The 15898-nt window shown below is 46.3% G+C and overlaps 2 protein-coding genes across 2 annotated transcripts in view; one reads left to right on the forward strand and one right to left on the reverse strand.

Annotated features, from left to right (window-relative positions):
* Positions 1–13761, forward strand: part of LOC125890898 (regulator of G-protein signaling 3-like) — a 35900-nt gene extending 22139 nt beyond the window's left edge. Inside the window, exons 14-26 of the mRNA XM_049579790.1 lie at positions 14–289; positions 729–768; positions 862–1118; positions 2817–2900; positions 5319–5430; positions 5533–5702; positions 6935–7514; positions 10800–11023; positions 11670–11716; positions 11922–12020; positions 12102–12163; positions 12259–12425; positions 12536–13761. Of these exons, the coding sequence (XP_049435747.1) occupies positions 14–289; positions 729–768; positions 862–1118; positions 2817–2900; positions 5319–5430; positions 5533–5702; positions 6935–7514; positions 10800–11023; positions 11670–11716; positions 11922–12020; positions 12102–12163; positions 12259–12425; positions 12536–12769 (2352 nt within the window). The 3' untranslated portion in view covers positions 12770–13761. The remainder of the gene's footprint in view (positions 1–13; positions 290–728; positions 769–861; positions 1119–2816; positions 2901–5318; positions 5431–5532; positions 5703–6934; positions 7515–10799; positions 11024–11669; positions 11717–11921; positions 12021–12101; positions 12164–12258; positions 12426–12535) is intronic.
* Positions 13762–14878: 1117 nt separating this feature from the next.
* LOC125890895 (myosin light chain 1, cardiac muscle-like) lies at positions 14879–15610 on the reverse strand. Its single transcript, XM_049579787.1, has one exon. The coding sequence runs from the start codon at positions 15594–15596 to the stop codon at positions 15000–15002; it is 597 nt and encodes a 198-aa protein (XP_049435744.1). The 5' UTR covers positions 15597–15610; the 3' UTR covers positions 14879–14999.
* Positions 15611–15898: the final 288 nt, after the last annotated feature.

Consider the following 15898-nt stretch of genomic DNA (forward strand, 5'->3'; position numbering starts at 1 on the left):
CCCTGTCTCCTAGACAACAGGTAGGAAGCTGCTGCCTCACCCTGCCCACAGTAAACATGGCCGCAGGCAAGGTCAGGGGTCAGTGGTCCGCTCCAGTCTGGGAGCTCTGGGTTCTCTGTGGAGGGACAGGAAGGAGAACCATGAGGAGGAGGAAGAGGAGGAAGAGGAGGAGCAGGAGGAAGAGGTGACGGAGTACTCATCTCACGCCACCACACTGAAGGGAACCCGTGTGACATCATCACATGGAGACAATTACATCATCCTGTCACCTGTCAGTCCAGGAGGACAGGTGAGTCTGAGGAGGCGGAGTCAACAGGTGTCTCAAAGTGTGTCTCCTTATCACAAGACAGAACCTCCTCCAGAACCACGTCTGGATGTACCTGACCCCAAATCTCATCTGGAGCCTTTCGGCTGATCTAGAACATTTCAGTAGAACCACAGCATGACTGATGGTGTTCCTCCTGATGTAGAACCCAACATACAACCATTCATTAAACATCGAACATGGTGTAGAACCAGCTGAATCAGCTGATCTAGAAGGTCACTGATAATCTTCCCTGCATGAGAACACATCTTAGAACCGCAACACCTTTACTCTGTTCATTTTCCCTGAAGCTCGACTAGAACTCAGATATAAAATCATCTACTGACAGCTCTTTAAAAATGATCCTGACGATGTTCTGCTGTAACCCAACATGTTCTCCATCTGCTCTGTGTTTCTGTTTCAGCTGCTGCAGCCGGTTTATCATGACAGAAATGGAACGATTGGTACGATCACACTGATTATTGATCATCCACTCTGAGTATTGATAAACATATTGATCATGATCTGATAGAACCTGTGATGTCACTGATCTTCAGGTCGTCTGTATCAGACTCACCCCAGCAGAGGTCAGAACCTCCTCCATGACCCTCGACCTGGGTCATTACGGAGACCCTTCACCGGCTGTACCTCCACCCTGCCCCCACTCCCCACCACCTCCTCTTCATCATCCCCACCCAGTAACTACAGCAACTACCAGAACTGCACCATCGTCCAATCACATCTTCCCTGCTCTGCCTACGGAACCTATGTCACCCTGGCGCCCAAAACCCTCATCTTCCCCATCTTCGTCCAGGTCAGAACCTAAAACCTTTAACCTGACCCAGATTCTTATACAAACCTAGGACATCTTCATAAAGGTCAGAATCCAGAGCCGATCCAATAACCTTTCACCAGATCTAGAACATAATTTAGAACCTTAAACCTGTCAGAGCAGCCAAAGGAACATGTCAGAACTGGAGACCCTCAAAGAGCTCAGAACATAAACTGGATCCAATGAACTGTCCTCTTTCCAAACCCTGTCCAGGTCAGAACTTAGAGATATTAGAACACCCTTAGAACCCTGATCGTTCCTTCCTGTGTGCTCAGGTATGATTATTAGAACCAAAATATTCCAGTTTGATCTCACGTTTCGTCCACCAGCGAGGTTGTGTGTTCCACGTTGTTTGTTTGACAGAAAAACTTCATGAAACTTGAAGTGTGAAGAACCCACTAAATGTTGGAACCAGATCATCTTGTTGATCATAACCTTGGATGTCACAAACAAACAGCGGTTAGCAGTGCAGTGTGAACAACAACAGCAGCAGTGGTGACAGAGCTGATGGAGTTAATGGCTGTCATAGCAACCTAAGAATGGGTGCTAAGGTTCTGGACGAGGCCCTCCCACCACCTTAGATCAGGATGGTACTATGAGCAGCACTAACAGTGTTCTCATACAGAATCAGAATCGGAATCGGTTTTATTGCCAAGTAGGTTTTCACATACAAGGAATTTGGCTTGGTGTATTGGTGCATAACAAAGAATATAAAGTATATAAAAAATATAGAGTAATTAGAAGCATGCGTATAAAAAGTAAATACTATTAACAAACAAATATAAAATCTGAGTGCAAATAACAATAATAATAATAGTAATATAAAAAATATATGTACGTTGTAAACATGAACAGAGTTGTGTGCAAATAACAGTTGTGCAAAGTACAGATGTGCAAAATCAACAGAATGCAGTGTGTGACAGGTGAATGACCAAGTTGATGAAGATGATGAAGAGATGTCCGACTGTGTGTTACGGGGGGGGGGGGGGGAGGGGGGGGCAGAGTAGGTGGGGGTCTCTGGTCTTGTTGGTGAGGCCAGCTGCAGATGGAAAGAAACTGTTTTTGTGGCGTGAGGTTCTGGTCCTGATGGACCAGAACCTCACGCCAGAGGGGAGAGTCTCAAAGAGTGCGTGTCCAGGGTGGGAGGGATCAGCCACAGTCTTTCCTGTACGCCTCCAGGACCTGTACGCCTCAGAGTCCTGGAGGCGTACAGGTCCTGGAGGTGTACAGGTCCTGGAGGGAGGGCAGATTGCAGCCAATCACCTTCTCGGCGGAGTGAATGATACGCTGCAGTCAGCTTTTGTTCTTGGCAGTGGCAGCAGCGTACCAGATGGTGATGACTCAATGATGGCAGAGTAGAAGTGCACCATCATTGTCTTTGGCAGGTTGAACTTCTTCAGCTGCGTTCAAACCCGTCCTGTTTCACCTCTGATCTCCTGAGTGAGTCCAATCAGGTGGAACCGGCGTCAGAGAACCAGGAGAACCTGAATAACAGCAGTTTGTTTCTGTGTCAATGTTCTGAGGGTCGAATGTTTCAACTTCATCACTGACAGATCTGTTTGTTTATCACAACAACAACAACACGTTCCTCTTGTTTACTGCTGATCCATGGTTGTTCTTCAGTCCTGATAGTGTTGTTTTGTTGTTGTTGTTTACATATGTCCATGTTGTTGTTCTCAGCCTCTGGATCTGTGCAGCCCTGACAGAACCCTGCTAATGTCAGAGGAAATGATCCTTCACCAGTCTGACCTGCTGCCTGCAAAGGTACTGAGAACTACTACTGACAGATCACTACAGACACTAGATCACTACAGACACTACTGACAGATCACTACAGACACTAGATCACTACAGACACTACTGACAGATCACCACAGACACTAGATTACTACAGACACCACTGACCGATCACCACAGACAGTAGATTACTACAAACACTACTGACAGATCACTACAGACACGAGATTACTACAGACACTGCTGACAGATCACTACAGACAGTAAATGACTACAGACACTACTGACAGATCACCACAGACACTAGATTACTACAGACACCACTGACCGATCACCACAGACAGTAGATTACTACAAACACTACTGACAGATCACTACAGACACGAGATTACTACAGACACTGCTGACAGATCACTACAGACAGTAAATGACTACAGACACTACTGACAGATCACCACAGACAGTAGATCACTACAGACACCACTGACCGATACTACAAACACTACTGACAGATCACTACAGACACGAGATTACTACAGACACTGCTGACAGATCACTACAGACAGTAAATGACTACAGACACTACTGACAGATCACCACAGACAGTAGATCACTACAGACACCACTGACCGATCACCACAGACAGTAGATGACTACAGACACTACTGACAGATCACTACAGTCACTACTGACAGATCACTACAGGCACTAGATCACTACAGACACTACTGACAGATCACTACAGACTCTAGATCACTACAGACGCTACTGACAGATCACCACAGACACTAGATCACTACAGACACTACTGACAGATCACTACAGGCACTAGATCACTACAGACACTACTGACAGATCACTACAGACTCTAGATCACTACAGACGCTACTGACAGATCACCACAGACACTAGATCACTACAGACACTACTGACAGATCACTACAGGCACTAGATCACTACAGACACTACTGACAGATCACTACAGACACTAGATCACTACAGACACTACTGACAGATCACTACAGACACTAGATCACTACAGACGCTACTGACTGAGCACTACAGACACTAGATCACTACAGACACTACTGACAGATCACCACAGACACTAGATTACTACAGACACCACTGACCGATCACCACAGACACTAGATTACTACAGACACCACTGACCGATCACCACAGACAGTAGATTACTACAAACACTACTGACAGATCACTACAGACACGAGATTACTACAGACACTGCTGACAGATCACTACAGACAGTAAATGACTACAGACACTACTGACAGATCACCACAGACAGTAGATCACTACAGACACCACTGACCGATCACCACAGACAGTAGATGACTACAGACACTACTGACAGATCACTACAGTCACTACTGACAGATCACTACAGGCACTAGATCACTACAGACGCTACTGACAGATCACTACAGACACTAGATCACTACAGACACTACTGACAGATCACTACAGACACTAGATCACTACAGACACTACTGACAGATCACCACAGACACTAGATCACTACAGACACTACTGACAGATCACTACAGACACTACTGACAGATCACCACAGACACTAGATCACTACAGACACTACTGACAGATCACTACAGACACTAGATCACTACAGACACTACTGACTGTGCACTACAGACTGATCACTGCCTAATAACTACAGGAAGTGACACACAGCAGGTCAGAGGTGAATCAGTGGACCAATCAGCTGACTGACAGAAAGTGAATCTATGAATATTTAAATATTTGATTGTTTGAATAATTTTCCAAAGAAACAAATCTGACTTGTAAACATGAAGATTTAATGTTCTGACGGAACCAGACCAGTTTGATCAGTTTGATCAGTTTGACCAGTTTGATCATGTCGCTGAACCACAGGTAAAATAAATACGGACACACTCTGCTGTTAGTGTGTAACATCAGTAACATCACTGCAGGGTGATTATTGATTGTTTGTACATTAGAGTACTGATCACTGATCTCCTGAGGATCTGCAGACTGTACCTGATCCTGAAGGACACCATGACCTCTGAGATCTGAACCAGGATCAGTTACACACACACACACACACACACACACACACACACACACACACACACACACACACAGTTCCCTGTTTTCAGTAAAAGTGAAGATGATGATGAGCTCAGGAGAAAGATGAGACAGAGGTCACACTGACATCATGTTCGAACCAGGTCCTTCTCAGAAGAACATGAACTCAGTTCTCAGATGATCAGATGATAGTATGTTCAAGTTAGACAGACACAGACATCTCATATAAAGATGGCCGCCACTCTGACCGACCTGCTGCGTTGATGAGAGATTAGAAGGACTCAGAGCTGAGATCCAACACATCACATGTACTTACATCATTATATGACCTGTGTTTGTGTGTGTGTGTGTGTGTGTCAGGTGACAGTGTTGATCTACAGTGACCTGCTGCTGTTCACCAGAGAGGATGAAGCCGGACGCTGTAACGTCCTACAGAGTCCACTGTACCTGAACACACTGCAGCTGAGAGAGGGTAACACACACACACACACACACACACACACACACACAGATACCAGCCTGTTTTCTTGTTTGTTTCACTCTATGTCGTGCGTGTTGTTGTTGTTGTGTTCAGTGGCGGCGGAGCCCCTCCTGATCTACTTCGTGCAGAGCTCTCAGGGTTGTTGGCAGCGTCTCTTCAGCCTGGAGGCTTTCAGCATGGAGCAGAAGATCAGAGTCAGTCTCTGTCTCCATGACAACATCCAGCTACAGCTGGTCACCACGGAGACTGGACACAGTCACCAGGTACAGCAGAACACCTTAACTCTACACCTGTAAATCACCTGTCAGTCAGCTGAGGCCATAAAACAGCTCCGTCTGCAGCTCGTTAACCAGCAGATGTTTTCACAAAGGTTCTTCGTACTCAGAGTTCACAGTGACGAAAGTCTGAGAAAACTCCCAGAATTTCCCCTTAAAGTTATGACTTAGAGTTCAGACTTTAAGTTAAGACTCAAAGTTAGGAATTAAAGTTAAGACTTAAAGTTAGGCCTTAAAGGTAAGACTTAAAGTTGAGACTTAAAAAATTAGGACTTAAAGTTAAGACTTAAAGTTAGGACTTAAAGGTAAGACTTAAAGTTAAGACTAAAAGTTAGGCCTTAAAGGTAAGACTTAAAGTTAAGACTTAAAGTTAGGACTTAAAGTTAAGACTAAAAGTTAAGACTTAAAGTTAAGACTTAAAGTTAGGACTTAAAGTTAAGACTAAAAGTTAAGACTTAAAGTTAGGCCTTAAAGTTAAGACTTAAAGTTAAGACTTAAAGTTAGGACTTAAAGTTAAGACTAAAAGTTAAGACTTAAAGTTAAGACTTAAAGTTAGGCCTTAAAGTTAGGACTAAAAGTTAAGACTTAAAGTTAGGCCTTAAAGTAGGACTTAAAGTTAAGACTTAAAGTTAGGACTTAAAGGAAATGGCCACTTTAGAATGAAGATACAGACAGTACTTACTGACCCTCATGCCGACAAACAGTCCAATGTTGTTTTTTAATCCACAAAACTCGTTCGGGGTATCGCAGAATAACAGCTGGCTGGAATAAAAGCTACACTTGAAGTGCACAGAACCCACATTTTGAAAATGTAATAAAACTCCGCTAATGCATTTCAAAAAAGTCAGAACGGCTTATCCGTCGTAATCCAAGTGCCCTGAAGCCGCGGCATGCAACATTGACGTGAAGAGACGTAATTTACTCCACTTTAATAGCATCATTTCTCACTGTGGTCAGTTAGCCTGCCCTGCAGGCTGCTGTGTTTGCAGGGCAACTCGTGCAAGACTAGCTGATGACTGGCGGTGGTGCTAGTTCTCGAGTCTCGTGCAAGTTGCCAACTCTGATGTTCTTTAACATGTTAACATCCAGCAGAGACACTACATCATTAACACTGTTTAACTCCTCCTCCTCCTGCTCCTCATCCTCTCCTCTTCTTCTTCTCCTCCTCCTCCTCGTCCTCTTCTCCTCTTCCTCCTCCTCCTCTTCCTCCTCCTCCTCAGCCCTCAGACCTCCCCTCAGACTTCGGCCTCCTCTCTCTGAGTCAGTCTGACATCCTCTATCGTCCCTCCTCTCCTTACTCCTCCTCTGCTCCTCCCCTCCTCAGCTCCTCCTCTCCTTACTCCTCCCTCTGTGACCCCCTCAGACCTCCCTCCCCCTCTCCTTACTCCCCCAGCTCTGCCTTCTCCTCCTCCACCCCTCCCCCTCCTCCCCTCTTCTCCTCCCTGTCTCCATACACCTCATCCTCACCTCCTTCCAGGACCTTTACCACTCTACCTCAGCACCTCCCCCCACCTCCCCCCTTCTCCTCCACCCACAGGAGTCCAATCTGGAAGGAGAGGGGAGGAGCAGAAGAGGAGGAGGAGGACAAGAGGAAGAGGAGGTGTGAGGAGGTGGAGGAGAGGCAGCAGGGGGAGGGAGAGAGTGCCTCAGAGACATCAGAGACAGTGGGAGGTGTTGGAGGGCGGAGCCTCCTGCTCAGCCCCCACCACCTCTACATGAAGGAGGAGGAGAGTGATGAAGATGAAGAGGAGGAGGAGGGGGGAGGTGCTGAGGAGTTCCCCTCCACCTTCAGACCTGCAGGTCAGTCTTACTGAAAGGAGCGGAAGAGTTAAAACCCTGAACGACAAACCTGAGTGAAGTGGTGATGTGAGTTAACATGTGAGTGAAGTGGTGATGTGAGTTAGAGTGTGACTGAAGTGGTGATGTGAGTTAACATGTGAGTGAAGTGGTGATGTGAGTTAACGTGTGAGTGAAGTGGTGATGTGAGTTAGAGTGTGACTGAAGTGGGGATGTGAGTTAACGTGTGAGTGAAGTGGGGATGTGAATTAACATGTGAGTGAAGTGGTGATGTGAGTTAACATGTGAGTGAAGTGGTGATGTGAGTTAATGTGTGAGTGAAGTGGTGATGTGAGTTAACGTGTGAGTGAAGTGGTGATGTGAGTTAACGTGTGAGTGAAGTGGTGATGTGAGTTAACGTGTGAGTGAAGTGGTGATGTGAGTTAGAGTGTGACTGAAGTGGGGATGTGAGTTAACGTGTGAGTGAAGTGGGGATGTGAGTTAACGTGTGAGTGAAGTGGGGATGTGAATTAACATGTGAGTGAAGTGGTGATGTGAGTTAACATGTGAGTGAAGTGGTGATGTGAGTTAATGTGTGAGTGAAGTGGTGATGCGAGTTAGAGTGTGAGTGAAGTGGTGATGTGAGTTAGTGAGTGAGTGAAGTGGTGATGTGAGTTAATGTGTGAGTGAAGTGGTGATGTGAGTTAGAGTGTGAGTGAAGTGGGGATGTGAGTTAACGTGTGAGTGAAGTGGTGATGTGAGTTAACATGTGAGTGAAGTGGGGATGTGAGTTAGAGTGTGAGTGAAGTGGTGATGTGAGTTAATGTGTGAGTGATGTGGTGATGTGAGTTAGAGTGTGACTGAAGTGGGGATGTGAGTTAACGTGTGAGTGAAGTGGTGATGTGAGTTAACATGTGAGTGAAGTGGGGATGTGAGTTAGAGTGTGAGTGAAGTGGTGATGTGAGTTAATGTGTGAGTGATGTGGTGATGTGAGTTAGAGTGTGAGTGAAGTGGGGATGTGAGTTAACGTGTGAGTGAAGTGGGGATGTGAGTTAACGTGTGAGTGAAGTGGGGATGTGAATTAACATGTGAGTGAAGTGGTGATGTGAGTTAACATGTGAGTGAAGTGGTGATGTGAGTTAATGTGTGAGTGAAGTGGTGATGCGAGTTAGAGTGTGAGTGAAGTGGTGATGTGAGTTAGTGAGTGAGTGAAGTGGTGATGTGAGTTAATGTGTGAGTGAAGTGGGGATGTGAGTTAGTGAGTGAGTGAAGTTGTGATATGAGTTAGCGTGTGAGTGAAGTGGTGATGTGAGTTAATGTGAGGGTGAAGTGGTGATGTGAGTTAGAGTGTGAGTGAAGTGGTGATGTGAGTTAGCGTGTGAGTGAAGTGGTGATGTGAGTTAGAGTGTGAGTGAAGTGGGGATGTGAGTTAACGTGTGAGTGAAGTGGTGATGTGAGTTAACATGTGAGTGAAGTGGGGATGTGAGTTAATGTGAGGGTGAAGTGGTGATGTGAGTTAGCGTGTGAGTGAAGTGGTGATGTGAGTTAGAGTGTGAGTGAAGTGGGGATGTGAGTTAGCGTGTGAGTGAAGTGGTGATGTGAGTTAGAGTGTGAGTGAAGTGGTGATGTGAGTTAGAGTGTGAGTGAAGTGGGGATGTGAGTTAATGTGAGGGTGAAGTGGTGATGTGAGTTAGCGTGTGAGTGAAGTGGTGATGTGAGTTAGAGTGTGAGTGAAGTGGGGATGTGAGTTAACGTGTGAGTGAAGTGGTGATGTGAGTTAACATGTGAGTGAAGTGGGGATGTGAGTTAGAGTGTGAGTGAAGTGGTGATGTGAGTTAATGTGTGAGTGATGTGAGTTAGCGAGTGAGTGAAGTGGTGATGTGAGTTAATGTGAGGGTGAAGTGGTGATGTGAGTTAATGTGTGAGTGATGTGAGTTAGAGTGTGAGTGAAGTGGGGATGTGAGTTAACATGTGAGTGAAGTGGGGATGTGAGTTAACGTGTGAGTGAAGTGGGGATGTGAGTTAGCGAGTGAGTGAAGTGGTGATGTGAGTTAATGTGTGAGTGAAGTGGTGATGTGAGTTAACATGTGAGTGAAGTGGGGATGTGAGTTAATGTGTGAGTGAAGTTGTGATGTGAGTTAGTGAGTGAGTGAAGTTGTGATGTGAGTTAACGTGTGAGTGAAGTGGGGATGTGAGTTAGCGAGTGAGTGAAGTGGTGATGTGAGTTAATGTGTGAGTGAAGTGGTGATGTGAGTTAGAGTGTGAGTGAAGTGGCGATGTGAGTTAGTGAGTGAGTGAAGTGGTGATGTGAGTTAACATGTGAGTGAAGTGGTGATGTGAGTTAGAGTGTGAGTGAAGTGGTGATGTGAGTTAGCGAGTGAGTGAAGTGGTGATGTGAGTTAATGTGTGAGTGAAGTGGTGATGTGAGTTAACGTGTGAGTGAAGTGGTGATGTGAGTTAATGTGTGAGTGAAGTGGTGATGTGAGTTAACATGTGAGTGAAGTGGTGATGTGAGTTAATGTGTGAGTGAAGTGGTGATGTGAGTTAGAGTGTGAGTGAAGTGGGGATGTGAGTTAATGTGTGAGTGAAGTTGTGATGTGAGTTAGCGTGTGAGTGAAGTGGTGATGTGAGTTAATGTGAGGGTGAAGTGGTGATGTGAGTTAGAGTGTGAGTGAAGTGGTGATGTGAGTTAATGTGTGAGTGATGTGAGTTAGCGAGTGAGTGAAGTGGTGATGTGAGTTAATGTGAGGGTGAAGTGGGGATGTGAGTTAGCGTGTAAGTGAAGTGGTGATGTGAGTTAATGTGAGGGTGAAGTGGTGATGTGAGTTAACGAGTGAGTGAAGTGGTGATGTGAGTTAATGTGTGAGTGAAATGGGGATGTGAGTTAACGTGAGTAAAGTGGAGATGTGAGTTAATGTGAGAGTGAAGTGGTGATGTGAGTTAATCTGTGAATGAAGTGGTGAGCGCTGAGTGAAGCTGAAGTAAACTGCAGCATTGTGAGTTCACAAAGCTGAAGAGCCGTCATTTTTGAAGTGACAGTTGAAAAACTGAAAGGAGGTGAAAGGATGGTTAAAATGGAAGTGAGGTTGTAAAAGTAGAAGTGTTGACAGCAGCTGACGTGGAAGTTCTGAGAGAATTAAGTTTTAACTGAAGGACAGTGTCGTCCTGTTAAAGGCTGTGAGGTGTCAGTTGAAGTAAAATCAGTTGAAGTGATTAAAGATGAAAACAAACTGTCAGCTAATCGGAGCTGAAAGCAGCTGAAGTGTCAGTAAGGAAAAAGTCTTTTTTTTCTTCATGTTTGTCGTTCAGTTCTGCGTCGCTCTCTCTCTGAGGGTTCTCTGCTGCAGGAACCTCGGTCTCCCCGCTTCCTGTCTGACAGCACCATCCATCGACTTATCCGCCCGGTGACCTTTGATCCTGAGCTTGGCACAGGCCCCACCCCACAACCCCCCTCCATCCACACCCTAAAAAGACAGCTCACCAGAGAAGGGGGGTCCCTGCACCACATGCTGCTGCTGCTCAATGGCACCAAGGTAGAGACCAGAAGGGACCAGGACAGACCAGTTTAGACCAGGACAGACCAGCGGAGAGCAGGACAGACCAGCAGAGAGCAGGACAGACCAGCAGAGACTGGTTTAGACCAGCAGAGACTGGTTTAGACCAGGACAGAGCAGCTGAGAATAAGACAGACCAGAAGGGACCAGGACAGAGACTAGGACAGACCAGCATAGACCAGCAGAGGCCAGTATAGACCAGCATTGAGCAGTACAGACCATTATAGACCAGCATAGACTAGTATAGATCAGGACAGACCAGAACAGATCAGCTGAGACCAAGACAGACCAAAAAGGATCAGGACAGACCAGCAGAGACCACGACAGACCAGAAGGGACCAAGACAGGCCAGAAGTGGGCAGGACAGACCAGCAGAGAGCAGCAAAGACCAGTATGGACAAGCTCTGAGCAGTAAAGACCATTATAGACCAATACAGACTAGTATAGACCAGGACAGACCCGTTGAGACCAGCAGAGAGCAGCAGAGACTAGTAAAGATCAGGACAGACCAGCAGAGAGCAGGGCAGACCAGTAGAGTATTAGAGCATCCAGGAAAGACCAATAAACACCAGAAAAGTCCACCAGGGACCAGCAGAGTCTGACAGTTGTTGTTTTGTTTGTTCAGGACAGCGAGTTCAGAAACCTTCAACTGAGGAAGAAGACGAAGAGTCTGTACGTACAAACTGAACATGTGCAGTAGATCACACACCGAACATGTGCAGTAGATCACACACTGAGCATGTGCAGTAGATCTGTCAGCCGATGATGACACCATGACACCAGAGAACTGTTACAGTCATCAGTCAGTGACTGTTTCCTGTTTTGTGTTGTTGTTCTTTACTTCCTGTCTCTCTGAATCGTCACGTTACCTCCTCAGAGCCGCTGATGTTCGGAGCCGCCTGCTGTTTCTACGGCGACGGAGGGTCGGTGCCTGTAAGCGTGGCAACAGTTTGGAGAAAGCTCTGAGGAACAACAGGTAGAACCTCCAGCGTTCGTGCTGACTGGTTCCTGCCGGTTCCTGCCGGGTCCACTCAAGTGTATTTGTTTTGTGTTTCAGACCATCTGGGGGAGAGGTGCTCAGGTGGGCGGAGAGTCTGGAGGCTCTGCTGACCAATCAGTGTAAGACACATCACTTCCTGTTGTCTCTGTGGGAGGGGCCTACACCATCAGTCTCTGTGGCTGAACAGTCTCCCTGCTCTCTTTTTATTGGTCAGATGGTCTGGCTGTGTTCCGTCACTTCCTGAGGTTGGAATTCAGCGAGGAAAACCTCGACTTCTGGTTGGCTGTGGAGAGATTTAAGAGGACACACCCCCTCAGCAAGATGGCCGCCAGAGCTGCAAAAATCTACGACGAGTTCATCTCTACCAATGCAGCGAGACAGGTACCCGTCTGTCTGTTTGTGTGTCTATGTGTCTGTCTGTCTGTGTCTGTGCATCTGTCCTCTGATTGGTCCATTGATTGGTCATGTGACCTGGCTGGCACTGTCTCCAGGTCAACATGGACTCGTCTGTCAGAGAATCAACCAATCAGAGCCTTCGTCTTGGTGTCAGCCCTGCCTCCTTCCAGCTGGCCCAGGATCAGATCTTTAGCCTGATGGAGACCGACAGTTACCCACGATTCCTCAGGTCCCGCCTCTACGCCCAGCTGGCCAATCAGGGTGCACAGACAGCTTCTGAGTCGTCCAATCAGAGCAGAGCTGGGTCTGCGTCTGTCGGCCAATCATAAGGAGGGAGGAGACAGAGGCTGACCATCATCGGATTGGCTGTCAGCAGCTCGTGTCATCTATTCAGACAAGAGCCGACTAATGAGAAGAAACTGTCCAGGTGCATTCTGAGAAATATAGGATCCACTGTTGACAGACTAAAGGTCAGGACGTCTCCTCCTCTGTTGCCGCTGTGGACTGCTCCGTTTTTAACATCACAACAACATTCTACGACTACCTTAAATATTTTTAAAAACATATTAATAACTTTAGTATCTTTGACTTTATAAAAACTTGTCATCAGATATTTGTTTGGGTTCAAACTGTGTCTGATTTTAGTTTTTAAATGATGTCATCACCCCCCCATTAAGTAATGGACAGACGAGCAGCCGCAGACTCTTCAGTCTGACAACATGTCCTGTTTCCTTCAGATGTTAAATGTTAACATTAAAACATGAGACGACCCACAGACGTCACGTCTGAACATCACCAGGATTAATCGCTTTTTTATTGATTCCTTTTTTTATTTGACTCTTTTAGTGTGACTGTTACCTGACGTTAAGTGACGTTAGTGACATTAAGTGACATTAATGACTTTAAGTGACGTTAGTGACGTTAAGTGACATGAGTGACGTTAAGTGACGTTAAGTGACGTTAAGTGACGTGAGTGACCTTAAGTGACATTAATGACGTTAAGTGACATTAATGACGTTAAGTGACATTAGTGACGTTAAGTGACGTTAGTGACGTTAATGACGTTAAGGGATATTAATGATGTTAAGTGATGTTAGTGACGTTAAGTGACGTCAGTGACGTTAGTGATGTTAAGTGATGTTAGTGACGTTAGTGATGTTAAGTGACGTTAGTGATGTTAGTGACGATAAGTGACGTAGCTGTGTGTTATTAGCAGAGTAGATTTAAACTGATGTAACAGGAAGTGACCTCCTGAGGTCTGTCACTGATGAAGAGACAATGTAATGAAACAGTCTGACAATAAATGATGTTGTTAAACTTTCTTCGTCTTTAGTTTTATTTCTGTCCTCCAACAGGAAGTTGAACCCATCAGGTGTGATGACGTCACAGGTGAGGATGGGGGAGAACAGTCCGTGAGAGGGATGATGAGGGTCCTTGATGATGGTGGTGGCTCTGTGGATGCAGCGCTGCTTGTAGATCTGCATCAGGAAGGGCAGAGGGGCGACAGTGATTCTGCTGGCTGTTTTCACTATCTTGTTGAGCTACTGTTGTTCATAAGCCCTACAGCTCCCGAACCAGGAAGTGAAGCTGTATGTAAGAATGCTTTCGATGGTGCCCCTGTAGAAGGTGATGAGGTGAGGAGTGGGAAGACCTGCCTTTCCTTTCTTTTCCAGAGGGGGTGGAGACGCCCCTGGGCTTCTCACTCATCTGTTATTGAAGCTTATGAGACTTGAGTGTTTCCTGATTATGTCACAGGTGGTGTTTATCAGGGTTCATGTGACACCTGTGCTGATGTTGTAATTTACAGTAGATGTGACTGCTGTTACTGTGCAGACGTCAGAGCAGCTGTGGGCTGTGGGCTCACAGTGCCCTCTGCTGGAGGCTTCTCAGATAGACGTCTCTCAGTGTCCAGCAGCAGCAGATTTTACAGACTCGTCTGTCACAGTGAAATCTGGGCGGTGCTTTTGATTTGATTTACTTCATTCATTCATACAGACACAGTCTGGTGGAGGTGGTGTTGATCTGGAGGTAAACGCAGCTGAACACAGACTTCACAGAGCAGAGCTGCAGTCTGAAGTTTTATGTCTCATTTATTCATTAATGTCTCCGTCATCAGATCTGATTGTTACTTTAAAGACTGACCGCTTTGGTTGTTTCTTAAAATCAGTTCTATTAAATATTTTTTTATTTTATTTATTTACTTATTATTATTTTAAATTATCCTGTTTACTGTTCCTCACATTAACCTCCATCAGCTCTGTGACAATGTCTCCTCCACCTACCTCAAATATACCTGCACAGACCTGCTGCTGCTGCTGCTCACAGGAAAACTAATGATGAACACAACCTGCAGGAAGTCTGCATGTCCATCAGACGCATTCATGACATCATTCATGACATCATTCATCCTCAACTCTTCAAAAAGTTCACAACTGAGACAGACTGAAGAGGTTTTATTTCAGACATAGAGAGAACACTGAACACAGCAGAGACAACAGACAGAACCTCAGTCCATCAGAGACAGAACCTCAGTCCATCAGAAGGACCCAGGTGTAGGTTCTACCCAGCCAGGATGTGTTTGACAAACTCGGTGTAGTTGATGTGTCCATTGGCGTCCTCCTGTCCCACCATCAGCCGGTCAACCTCGTTCTCTGTCATCTTCTCTCCCAACGTGGAGAGAACGTGGCGGAGCTCCGCCCCCATCACGGTGCCATTGCCCTCCTTGTCAAAGACCCTCAGACCTTCCACAAAGTCCTCGAAGGTCCCCTGCTCCTTGGAGCGCGCCACGTGCTGCAGCATGGGCAGGAAGCTGTCGAAGTCCAGCAGCTTCCTGTTCATCTCCTCCGCCTTCGGCCTCCCCAGCAGTTTCAGCACATCGTCGTTGGTCGGGTTGTGACCAAGCGCTCGCATGACGTCTCCGCACTGAGCGAAGGTAATCTTCATCTCACCAGCAGGCGTCTCGTCGAACAGTGTGAAGGCATCTCTGAACTCTTCGATCTGGTCGGCGGAGAACTCGACCACGATGCTCTTCAGGTCAACCTCCGGAGGTTTGGGCTCCGGCTCTGCAGGTTTGGGAGGAGGAGGAGGAGGCTCTTCCTTCTTCGGCTCCACCTTCTTCACCTCCGTCTTCTTTGGTTCCACTTTCTTTGGAGCCATGCTACTGAGAGGACGGACAGAGACGGACTGAGACAGATGCTGGCGAATGTGTTTTATAACGGCCGGAGGCGGAGCCAAGGAGACAGGACAGAGAGACAGAAGCCGACCAAACATGGAGGAACCCTGGAATAGAAACACTCAGACAGGAGATAAGAGACACACCGCCAGAACTCAACCGGTCTGAACCACTTCATTCTCAAAGGGCAAAGACAGACCTGCAGGAACCACCATAAACAATTGAAAATTTTTAACTGAAATTTCAGAAAATACAAAAACATGAATGAATGAATGAATCAGACAGC

Source organism: Epinephelus fuscoguttatus, linkage group LG6, assembly GCF_011397635.1.
Source record: "Epinephelus fuscoguttatus linkage group LG6, E.fuscoguttatus.final_Chr_v1".
In the NCBI taxonomy this organism is placed as follows: Eukaryota; Metazoa; Chordata; class Actinopteri; order Perciformes; family Serranidae; genus Epinephelus; species Epinephelus fuscoguttatus.

Coding starts and splice junctions, on each gene's coding strand:
- LOC125890895 (XM_049579787.1), bottom strand. CDS start 15,596: ATGGCTCCAAAGAAAGTGGAACCAAAGAAGACGGAGGTGAAGAAGGTG.